This window comes from Thermochaetoides thermophila (genome assembly GCF_000221225.1).
Source record: "Thermochaetoides thermophila DSM 1495 unplaced genomic scaffold scf7180000011816, whole genome shotgun sequence".
NCBI lineage: Eukaryota > Fungi > Ascomycota > Sordariomycetes > Sordariales > Chaetomiaceae > Thermochaetoides > Thermochaetoides thermophila.
In genome coordinates, this window is record NW_006383032.1 from 4,369,506 (window position 1) to 4,381,260 (window position 11,755).

General features: G+C 53.5%; 2 protein-coding genes across 2 annotated transcripts; one reads left to right on the forward strand and one right to left on the reverse strand.

Moving 5' to 3' along the window:
• Positions 1 to 206: 206 nt before the first annotated feature.
• CTHT_0032800 (uncharacterized protein) lies at positions 207 to 1,730 on the reverse strand (the record flags this gene model as incomplete). Its single annotated transcript, XM_006693655.1, has 1 exon — positions 207 to 1,730. The coding sequence occupies one exon, from the start codon at positions 1,728 to 1,730 to the stop codon at positions 207 to 209; it is 1,524 nt and encodes a 507-aa protein (XP_006693718.1).
• Positions 1,731 to 6,437: 4,707 nt separating this feature from the next.
• Positions 6,438 to 11,146, forward strand: CTHT_0032810 (uncharacterized protein; the record flags this gene model as incomplete). The annotated part of the gene is made up of 5 exons (XM_006693656.1): positions 6,438 to 6,497; positions 7,552 to 8,064; positions 8,132 to 8,424; positions 8,488 to 9,872; positions 9,921 to 11,146. 5 exons carry the CDS (start codon positions 6,438 to 6,440, stop codon positions 11,144 to 11,146), a joined length of 3,477 nt encoding a protein of 1,158 aa, XP_006693719.1.
• Between the last annotated feature and the right edge of the window lie 609 nt (positions 11,147 to 11,755).

An 11,755-nucleotide genomic window follows, 5' to 3' on the forward strand; every position in this document is an offset into this window, starting at 1 on the left:
ATCCTAATCCTGCAACAAAAAAAATTTTTGATATCCATACAAGACAAAGAAAAAAAAAAACAGATACCTAGCCGTATGTAATGACCCACAATTCCCTCCCTAAATTCCCGTTTAACGCCATGATATCCGACGGGACAAAGGAAATGCTGACACAAATGATCGAATACACATCTATGCTAGAACTTCTCTTTTGTTCCCGTAGATTATTAATTAGCAGCAACAGCACTTTTACTCCTCCCCAGACTCAACGACCACCGGCTCTTTTTCTCCGGCTTCGTCTGTTGTACAGAAGGTGTCGCAGTCGCAGTCGCAAGCGTCTTGGTTAGCTTCCCTGACTTGACCGACTTAGGCTTAGCCGCTGCTGCGGTTACCTTCTCTGCCTTCTTGGGAGCCTCCTCGACAACAGAAGGTGCAGGAGCAATTGCAGCTGTACTGACCGCGGCAGCCATAGCAGCTGCAGCCTGTCGTTGTTGAGCCTTGGCTTGCTCTAGTGATGGCGGAGGGACAATCTCGTTCTCTTCTTCCTCAACGGCGACTGGTACCGAGGGCTTGACCTTTTTTGCCCTCTCAGGAGGGGATGAAGAAGAGCGGGCAGTTATGCTGCTTGTGGGTTTGGGAGCTGAAGATTCGTGTGCTGTTAAGGCAGTAGTAGTAGGAGCGGGAGCCTGAGTTTCGGTTGCTGGGGCAGGTGTGCCGGTCGTAGTCTGGGCAGAAGAACTCTCAGGCCGAGGATCCTTGGAGGAACTTGATGGAGCGACTTGATCCTTTGATATTGTCGCGCTTGTCGCGGGAGTCACGTCCTCACTAGGCGATGTGCTACTAGGGGCAGTCGTGCTCGAAGCATTGGACTCATTCCCCGATGAACCTGAGGAAGAGCCAGCCGAGGATGCCCGCGAGCTGCTAGCAGCGGCACCAACAATCGACGGAGGAATGGACGGGACGGGAGGAATGCCAGACCCGAAAGATGGTGTCCGAGGGACGACATAGGCGCTCCGGCCGTAGTCCAAATCCGAAACCCTGCGTGCATGGCTTGGGTGCAAGCGGTGTGGACTCCCAATATCGCTGGCCGGTCTCCTCGAACTGGACGCGGTCTTCAACGAGGAATGGGATGCCGGGTGCCGAACGGGCTTCATCTCCAGATCATCCTGGGAGCTAGACGAATCGTTGGCGTTCTCTGAAGGGGAATCGGGGCTAGGACCAGACTCGCGATAGATGCGTTTGGTCGAGACCTTGCTAGACGACCGGCTGGCTCGTGCTGAGGGGTATCCATGGTCAAATCGAATTCGTCCGATCTCCTTCCCCTTGAGGGTCCCACCCTCCGCAAGTCCGTAGTGCATCTCACGATTTTGGTACGACCATGCCGGTGGGATACTGCTGTAGCTGTAGTTGCGTGGCAAGTGGACAACAGGGTTGGCGTAGGCGGAAGGATAGCTGACATGAGAGAGGTTGCTTGATACTCGGGGCATGCCGGCGTGCACGGGAGTATAGATGCCGCTCATGCCAATGCCGTTGGCGGTGAGGACGCTGCGGCGCTTGTTGGCTTCGACAATCTTTGGCCTGTCCATTTCCCTCCAGGTAGGTGGGCCGCCGAGCAAGGCATCAGAGGCGGCGTGTGTCGGGACATGTTTGTAGGGCGGGGCGGTTGATTCCTTGTTCTGCTTCTCTGCCTGCTGGGCCTGGTGCTTTTTGGCAGCTTCGAGACTGCGCTTGATCTTATCGAACAGCGACATGATGTCAGTGGCGCTCTCAGCGCCCGATCTTGGCCTCACTTTTTGTAGATTGGCGCGAAGTATTTGGCTGAAAGCCTGTGAGAAACCCGAGAAATTTAGCAACCTGTCGAGTCACACACAACCAGGCAAGACTCTGCCGCTGCACAAGCGGTATGAACCAGCTGATCGCAATGACAGGTTTGCGCGGGGCGCAGGCTGTATGGAGTAGTATATCAAATATATATTGAAAACGGTACCGGGCTACGGGGATCGGCGGGTAGTAGCGAATGCCTGAGCGTGGTTGACAGGCTATAATAGCGCTATTAAGCCAAGGATGCCCTCCAACGTGGGAGGAAAGGCTGGACACAGCAGATAGTAACGAGTGCGAAGAAGTCCAGAGAGGAGGAGACAAGTTTTTGAACGTGAGAAGGCCGCGGGAATTTATGGTGAGGACGTGACCGTTGTTGGATGAGCAAGGGCCGAGCGTCAATGCGCCGAGACGGGCAAAACTGGGAGAGTGAGATAGGTAGATAGATCAATCGAGATGGAGGGTACTGACGGCTGCCTATCAGCAGCAGGGCAGAGTAACCAGGATCAATTGAGTGTTTGTGGTGAGTTGGCGGTCGCCTATGGGTGTTGACGGTGAGAGGCCAGGTCGGCGACACCTAGCCCCTCCTGAGGCGGCGGCAAGAGATAATGGTTCGTTCAGACAGACAGACAGACAGACGAACAGTCACTCAGCCAGCCAGCCAGTCAGTCAGTCAGCCAACCAAGCCTTGAACGACTCGAATTTCCAAGTGGCGAAAGAAAGAGAGAAGAACAAAAAGAGCGACAAAGGTCGAACGGGGGGGCGGGCTGGTTGAAATGAGAGCCGTTGGACTGGCACTGTCAGTAGTGCCGCCCGATCTCTCGGACCTACACAGTATGCCGCGCACTAGCGAGCTAGAGAGCGAGGATAATGGGATATCTGGGACTGGGAATCGATCTTGGAAAGTTGGGAACTGGATGCAGCGGGCGCAAGCAAGCTCCTCTTTCACCATCCGGCCTCTCAGTTTCCCCAGCACACCGCAGTACACACCATTAGCCCAATGCAGCTTTTTCAGCCCTCCACCACTGACGGCCTTGGCCTTTTTTCCCCCATCATCCACTGAGGCTTGCAGCATCTGCGGCGGTGGTGGATACGGGAAGCCACGCGGGGGCTTGCCGATGCCACCTCGCATCGAGCCTATCCTGGGCACGTCTGGGACATGGATTACCTCTGGGTCAAGGGATCATGCATACAGCGCAGTTTTGTGTTGGTGGAAAAGCCTTCCTGTGCAGCCCTGCCTGTGCGTGCCAGCTCTGGCCTGGACGTTATCCACGACTATCCATCCATCAGGGGGGAGGGGTGACCTAGGTTTAATCAGAGAGGCATCAAAAACATTGCTTGGAAAACATTGGTCTGCTGAGCAAACATTCGAGTCACCTGAATCTGATATACTCAGCTGAAGCTCGAAAGACATCAGCCCTACCGTGATAATCCACGCGGGCCTCGTGGCAGCATCATGATTTTCAGACAGCAATGTTGTTCCCTATCGCCAGAGAGGAGCCTGATGTCTCAACAAAAGCCAGCGAAGCCTGATGCATCGAAACCCGCACTCTTTGGCTGACAAGACAGCAATCCCCCGGTTCGGCTCGGGCCTCGACAAAAACAGCCTCCACAAGGTTGAGCGGAATTGTGGACCCTCGTATTTAGCGCGTTTCTGCGTACATGGATCGCAGCTGTAAGATACTGTATTTAGCATACAAATACCGGTAATTACAGTAAGGTGATAAAGTGATGATCAAAATTGACGACCTGTGGGAGATCGCCGCCATGCATTTTGGAATTGCGATACGTATTCATATCAGCCGTAGCCAAAGGCCGACTTGTCTCAAGTGATGATGTCAATCAGAAGGGAGATAAACAAAAACACATGGCAAGCCAGTCGATAAGATGCTGATGTCGATACCTCCCTTTGGGTCGAGTTGGCTGCTGTACGCAGTACGTAACAGGTGCGCCACGAGGGCGGTTCTGTGCAGCCCGACACCGAAACACCAGCGACAGAAACGGAACGAAAGCCCATTGCGACAAGCCCAGAAAGGCTAGGCCGTACGGCTAGGCAGGGCTTGGCAGGGACCTCAGCTCAAAGTAGGTGTGGCTTTATGGCATGGACCGCGCCGCGTTCGCGCAGCTGACAGGGAGGGGGGGAACCTCAAACTCCAAGGGCCGCTGGTTGTGAAGCGTTGGCATTTTCATCCTGTATCTCGAAAGAAACTTCCAACATCTCTGGAGGCTGTGGAATGCGTCCACAGTTTAAAAAGAAATTTCTGCCCACAAGATTGCTTGCATTCTCCGCATCCCTCAAACAGCCTTCATTCCCTGCTCCGCTGAACTTCAAAAAAAAAATAAAATAAAATAAAATAAAAACCTCTGTCTCTAAATTTCGACAAAACAGCGAAGCAAACAGCGACAGAGACAACCATCCAACTTCTCCGATTTCTCAGACACAAGGGTTACAAAGGGGAAGATAGGCACCGGAAAGACGCCTTGGGGCTGTCACAATACACAGTAGTACTCCACATTTTAATTTCACTATGCGTACAGCAAGAGCAAACTGCGGTGATAGCATCGCTCATCAGCGGATAAGCTTGGCCAGGGATCTCATACCATCCTCTGATCTCTTGGGCGTGATTTTGGCGTCACATCGCGGCGCTTGTTGATGATCTGGCGGACTTCCCAGGCTGCTGGGTAACCTTCTTCACCCTTGTCGGCCTGATGAATCCACCTGAACACCCCCGCAGCAGCATCCGCTCTGGCCCATCAATAGTGCTGCAACCCGCCTGCTGATGATAGGTAGCGCTGCATGGTATCGTCGCGGGATCGGGCGTCATGGCGAAACTGGAAATGCGTAATCGTTAGTTTACATAGCGTCCTTGTTGGTCATAGAAGTTATTTAGGGCGCTGCTGCAGGAGAGAAAGCGCCATTTGCGACAAGAACAACGTATGGCGATAGAAAACAATACCATTGTTGCAAGGTAAGTACAAAGTCAGGGGAGAGAAGGAAGGGAATGAAGATGACGCGAGAGGAAACGTTCTACAATGTTGGCAGCGGCGCGAACATGGATCTTGAGCTGGCATCGTGAATTCCTTATTTAGCGCTCCCGCTTGGAGTTGAAACGCCCCCGGGGGGGGGGGGGGAAGAGGGAAAGGGGGAGGAGGGGGAAGGCGTGGCCCGAGGAAAGCTGCCAGAAGTCCTGCCAGGATCCCACGAGACTGCTGAGCTTCAGTGCTGTCTCAAAGATTCTGGTCGGGCGGCAGAAGCCGCTGAACTTTGAAGCACAACGATCATATGACTCTTATGGCTGGCCTGATTTTGGTGTGTCAAGTGGGAATTGGAAAGCAGTCTGATAAGAAGAAAAGGGCAGCCGTTGGCGAGTGAAGCTCCCTGAGCTGTTACACCGGTCGCGTTGTGTTAACGGCCCGAAAGGGGGAAGGCCCTTATCTTTTGGATACTTTCTTCCGTTGACAGGTCTTGATACGTCAGAACGACCCTTGAGCTTCCGGGATGCTCGCCGATGCCAATAGTTGCTAATAACCGACATTGTTGTCTTGTCTTTCCTCATCTATTTGCTGCTGCAGCTCCTCTGTCATTATAAGAACGGAGTTGTCTCCGAGTCCCGGGGGGGGGGTATCAGCATAAAAGATGTCCCCTACGCTTATCATAACTCTTTGCCATGGCTGATGTAAAAACGTTGAGTTCAGTGTTTCGACATCAATCCTTTGTGCACAAAGCAGAAGCCCAAGATTGAGTTTTGATGCTCTTTACATTACAGTGTTTATGACCGACTGCAAAGCATTCAAGGACCTAGCCTTGTAAACTTGAGGGTTGAGTTTGAAGCTCCGTTATCATCTCTATGAGTTTGGAGGAACACATCAAATTCCGGGAGGAAATGAGAGACCGTGCCACTTGAGAAGCAGGCAGCAGTGCATCTCTTCTATCCAAACCTCATGGCTTGAGAAAAGCACATGAGGACTTGTTCCATTCAGATTTCACCTGCGCAGAATTTTCGGGAAAAAAAAAGCTCTCTTCAATCTCTTCAACCTCTACTTAAGAGTACAGTATGGAGTACAATTTCAATCATGTTGACGAAAAAAAAAAAAAAGAGCAATTGCCTCTTAAGGATCATATTTTTACATGGCATCAGAGCTTTCTGCGCAGTGCCTGATTTGTCATCACAAGTGTTCCGAAGGCTGGACTCACTCTGGCAGCTGTTGTTGGATCATCAGGAGGCCATGAAAAGGCTGAAAAGAGGCCTCACAAAGAGGGTTGAGAGATAACAGCAGTTTGAAATCGTACCAGCCGGCATACGGACGCCAGCATTGAGCACCAGCAGATGTGGGCGTCGAAGACCATCCTGCCCGAGGATGCTGCTGAAGCAGAGCGGGCCGAAGCTGTGGCGAAAATACAGCGTTCGACTTGATGATGTCAGTAGCTGGACAGCCTGCCCACAAGCGGAGAGTCCATGTTACACTAGGAATGTTCTGTCTGGACCGTGCAACTGATCCAATCCTTGAATCGAAAGCGAAGAGAGCTGCCGAAGCTCAAGCTCTAGAGAAAATAAGCTTACATACCTAGTAGGCAGCCAGCTGGCCTTCGATCCCGCTTCCAGAAGTTCTCCAGCAGCCCAAACCCTTCTCCACAGCCGATGTTGGCGGACCGACAACAGGTGGTGGTCACCCAAAAAGAGCTTGAATTGCGGGGCAGGGTTTGCGACCGCACAGGCCACCTTGGGGGCCTTGGGCAGGAAGAGGTGACATCAGGGCGCGCTTAACCCTGGGGAAGGCGCTGAAAAAGAAACAAAATTTGGCAAAACAAGCAAATAGCAAGCGAGCCCAAGCCGCCAAATGACTGTTTTGGGCAATTTTTTTTTTTCTGCTTGGGAGGGGGGAGGGGGGAGGAAAGGGGGCCACCCGCCGTCGTCTTACGGTCTGAAAAGGGTTACTCATGGACCTGCTGGGACTTAGAGGTTCGAACCTGGCCACCGGGACCAATTGAACAGTAGGCAGCGGGTTAGCGATCACGCACTCCGCCAACCAGCCAGCGGGCCCCCCCGCCTCTTCCCAAAACCCAAGTGTTCCCATTCATCGCAACCTTGCAGCCCTGGCTGCCCTGGGCCTTGTAGCATCGGGCCCCAAGAAATTTTGATCGCGCCATCGAGCTCGCCCATCCTCGTCCGGACGAACAGCACATGCCCAGGCGTTGAGCAGCTGTGCGCGACCCTCGACGGCCCTTTTGACACGCGCTGCTTCCATCTCATTTGCGTCAACGCTTTGAGCACACGAAGTTAAGTAGCGGCATTGGCTTTAGCTTCAGGTTACCGTTTGTCGCTCGCTCGCGCAATCGCAATTGCCCCAGTTCGGCAAATACTGGCTATCGGTCACGGGAGGCTTGCCTTAGCACGTTTCCCCATTTCTCTTCCCTCTCTCTTCTTCCTCTCCGCCCCCCCCCCCTCTGGGCGGTGCAGTTGCCTACTTCGCTGCTTGTCGCGGCCGAGCCGGGTCAGGATCAGTCGTCTCCTCATTCAAACACAACTCACTACCGACGTCGTGACCGTACGACGACGCATTCTCGAATCAAGAGAACCAAATTTACCTGCTGCGCGCGAGCATCTGAATGCCCAAAGTTGGCGTGCTGAGCTTGAGAGACCCCGCGTCAGAAGTTTTCGTTCTGTTCGCACATCATAAACCCCAATCTTTACCTAATCTTGAGTCTCCACGTCGCACCCGCGCGCACCGGCTTTTGATTTGATCCTATTCTAGGCCGATTGGCCGACTTACCGACAGACTCACGACGGCGGCGCTTATCACTTCGCCATCTCCCCAACTCCTAATTCTGTCGGCGCGCCGACTACGCATCACACCTACTTACCTACCTACCTATCTACCTACCTACCTACCTCAATCCCCGTCGATCCAAGACGCGCTTCCCCCCCGGGACGCGCGCACGATCTCGAGACGCTGGCTACCCTCGATTTCCTCAGCCTAACCGGAGCCGACCCGTCTCCCGCGCCGCACTTTGACCTCGGCGTCGCACCACAACCCCTATCCGGCGACAACTTCGAACCCGACCCCGACCCCGACAGCTTCGTCGTCGACGGAAGCCACGACATCTTCGCCTCCGTCTCCCCGGCGGCGGCGGGCGAATCTTATTTGATGATGGCACAACCGGTGCCTCATCAACAGGGCGACCAGAAGCGTGTCAAGGTCTATGAGCTCCAGAACGGCGATTGGTTTGATCGCGGAACCGGATACTGCTATGCCTTTTACGTCCCGGTATGCTAATTCGTGCTAGGAGATCCGCGGGCGCTGGGTTTCGCTAGAATGCTGACAGATTGGCCAGCCCAACCAGAATGACGAGAAGGAGGCCCGAATCTTCGTTGATGCGGAGGAGGATCCGAAGCGACGGCTTCTCGAGACGAAGGTGACCAAAAATGTTGTGTTTAACAGACAAGGAGGCATGTACACCCTAACGACGCGAGCCCCCCTTCCCCCCCCCCCTTCCTCCCCGGGGGCCGCCGGGGATTGCTTTGGTTGCGAGTCTAACGCTTTTGCAGCGACTCTAATCCTGTGGACCGAAAATGGCGTTGAAATGGCCCTTAGTTTCCAAGAAGCCGAGGGCTGTGCCTCGATATGGTGAGTAAAGATAGCCCATATACAACTTTTGGCGCACGTCTTAACAATTTTTTTTTGTTTTAGGAAAATAATCGAAGAGATTTCTCCTCCACCTCCGCAGCCTACCGGTAATCCTGAAGATGGCTTTTCAGATGACTTAACCATGGACGTAACGCCGTTAGTCCAGTTGCCGCCGGCCCAACTGAAGTCGTTGGACGATCTCTTGATTACGATTCGGGAGCTCGCTCAATCGCCTGCTGGTCGCGATGCGCTTGCTAAAACGATCATACAACAGGACTACATTGGGAAGCTGGGCAGCCTTGTTGAAGAGGCCGAGGACCTCGAAGACCTACCAGACCTCCAGAAGTTGTGCGAGATTATGAAGGGAATTCTTCTGTTGAACGACACCACGATTATCGAGCATGCCGTCTCGGACGAGTACGTCATGGGAGTCGTGGGCGCTCTGGAATATGATAGGGATTTCCCGGATGGGTTCAAGGCCAACCATCGGCAATGGTTAAGCAACCAGAGTCGGTACAAGGAAGTGGTCAGGATTCAAGACGAGAATATTAGGCGGAAAATCCACATGACCTACCGGCTTCAGTACCTTAAGGATGTGGTACTGGCTCGCATTCTCGACGACCCGACATTCTCCGTCCTTAATTCTCTCATCTTCTTCAACCAGGTGGACATCGTCCAGCACCTGCATTCCACGCCCGGTTTCCTGAAGGACCTCTTCGGAATCTTCACAAGCCCTAACGAGCAACTCCTGCGCAAGAAGGAGGCGGTCCTTTTCATCCAGCAGTGTTGCGCTATTGCTAAAAACCTTCAGCCGCCCACCCGCCAGGCGCTATATCTGAACTTCCTCAACCAAGGCCTCTTTCATGTCGTCAACTTTGGCTTGAAGCAAGCTGATGTCACGGTTCGAGTCGGCGCGACGGATATTTTGGTGTCTTTGATTGACCACGACCCGTCGCTGGTGCGGCAGACGATCTACGAGCAACTCAGCCAGGGCCAACCCCCGCTCATCGAGACGCTAGTTGCTCTGCTGCTTGTTGAGGTGGATCTGGGCGTCAAGTCGCAGATTGCGGAGGCCATAAAGGTCCTTCTCGAGCCGGCCCCAAGCGCAGTGCTGCCCCAGCTGCAGGAAGTGCACGGAGAGCTCCTGGCGCAGGCGAGGTTCAGGATCCAGGGGGGCGTGGACCCGCAGCATGAGAAGCAGGAGCTGCTGCTGCACCACTTTTACGAACACTCGGCCGAGAAGCTGTTCTCGCCGCTGCTGGAGCTGGAGAAGCGGCAGGTGATGAAGTTCAATGCCCAGGAGGAGGGCGTGTTCAGTTACTTGAACGATATCCTTTGTTACTGCATTCGTCAGCACGCTTACCGAGCGAAGCATTTCATTCTAAGCAATGACGTTGCTAAGCGGTTTGTCCAGCTTCTGGATTGCAGGGAGAAGCATTTGCAGCTTGGTGAGTCTACTTATCTCCTGATGTTATGCTCTGGGCTAACTCGAACAGTGGCAATCCGCTTCTTCCGACACCTCGTCGTCCTACAAGATAACTTCTACATCAACCACATGATGCAGAAGCAGGTTCTGGGTCCGATCCTGGACGTCCTGTTGCGGACCCTTCCACGCGACAACCTCCTCTGTTCTGCCTGCTTGGAGCTCTTCATGCTGATCAATAAGGAAAACATTAAGGAGCTCATCAAGCACCTGGTAGAGAACTATCGCGAAAAGCTCAACACACTGACTTACATGGACACCTTTTACGAGATGGTGCACCGCTATGACGTCACGCAGGGCTTCACGACCCTGACGGCCGACCCGTACATCGAGTCGGAGGACGAGCTGGGTAGGGGAAGACCACCGCCGAATCTGGCAGGACGGGCTATGGCCGAGCAGTTGTCGGTTGATCCGGCGGAGGAGGAGTACTGGAATGTGTCGGATGGTTCGGAGGAGGAGGAGGAATTGGGAGGGGCAACGGTAGAGGTGCCAAAGCCGTTAAAAATTAAGGTTGCCTCCTCCTCCTCCTCCTCCTCCTCCTCCTCTTCTTCTTCTTCTTCTTCGTCGTCGTCGTCGTCGTCGTTGTTGTTAGGCAAGGGCAAGAGTCCCTCGAAACCGCTGGTTGAGTACAACTCGGACGACGAAGATGATGATATGACTGATTCCCAGCCGAACTCGCAGGAGGAGAATAAAGAGAATGTGGACGCCAAGGAGAATCAGGCCCCGGAGTCTCCCCAACAACAGCAGGAACAACAAAAGTCCCCTTCATCATCGACATACCCATCCGGCGGTAAACGTTCTCAATGCGCATCTCCCCCCGCCGACTCAGCAGCAGCCAAAGCAGCCAAAGCCGCCGCCGCCGCTGTGCCCCCTCCGGAACGCATCTCCGAGAAGCGTCGACGCGAAGAAGACGATGATGAGGATGTATTTGATCGGCTGACGCAGCAGAATAAGAGGAGGAATAGCACGGGTAGTGGGACGAATAGTAGTGTGAATGCTGGGTCGGACTCTTCACCGGATTCAAAGGCAATGGATGCGGGTTCAGGAGGGGGGATAGGCGGGTTTCTTAAGAGGAAGAAGAGCGGCGGTTCTTTGGTGGCTGGGAATAATGATAATGGTGGTGGGGGGGGAGGAGGGGGGTTGAAGAAGATTACGATTAGTTTGGGCGCCACGGTGAAGAACGTCGTGGCTGCTGTTGCGGGAGGACAGAGCGCGGGGGATGGGGAAAGGAAGGAGTAGATTGGGAATATGATACCATGTGATGGACTGGTTTTCTGGGCAATTCTTGTGTTCAGATCTAGCCGCCTGAGGGCGAGCATACATTGTTTGGAGGATTTTTTTTGTACCCCTTGTTTGTTTTGTTCATATCCATCTCCCCTGTCAGTGTTACTTTGGCAAGGTCTGAGAGACGCAAGACCGGGACAGATTAACTGGGGCAAGGCAGGGTAGGGCTGGTTAAGGACTCAAACGGCGGGATAATTCGGTTAGGTTGGGACACGGGAGGGATATTCCCCTGTTTATGTATGGATTTTGCTATTTCACAATGGCTCACTGGGTTGGGTTCAGGTCGGTTTGAGGTTTGAGGTTTGGTCAGGTCAGGTCGTCTTCAATTTACTGATTTTTTTTTCTTTTGAGTTTGCTTCTGGCGGTTTGGTTCGGTTCGGCGGTTGGTGTGATTTGAGTTTTGGTTTCTTGCAAGAGGGAACAGCAAAGCGAGTTTCTTTGACATTTCGCATCTGGTTTGTGTTACTTGGGCTAGTATGTTGTTGGGAGAAACATACCGGACGGTTGTCATCAGGCTGGCAGGCGGCATGGATCTCTTTCTAGGCTTGGATGGGGATAAGAGAG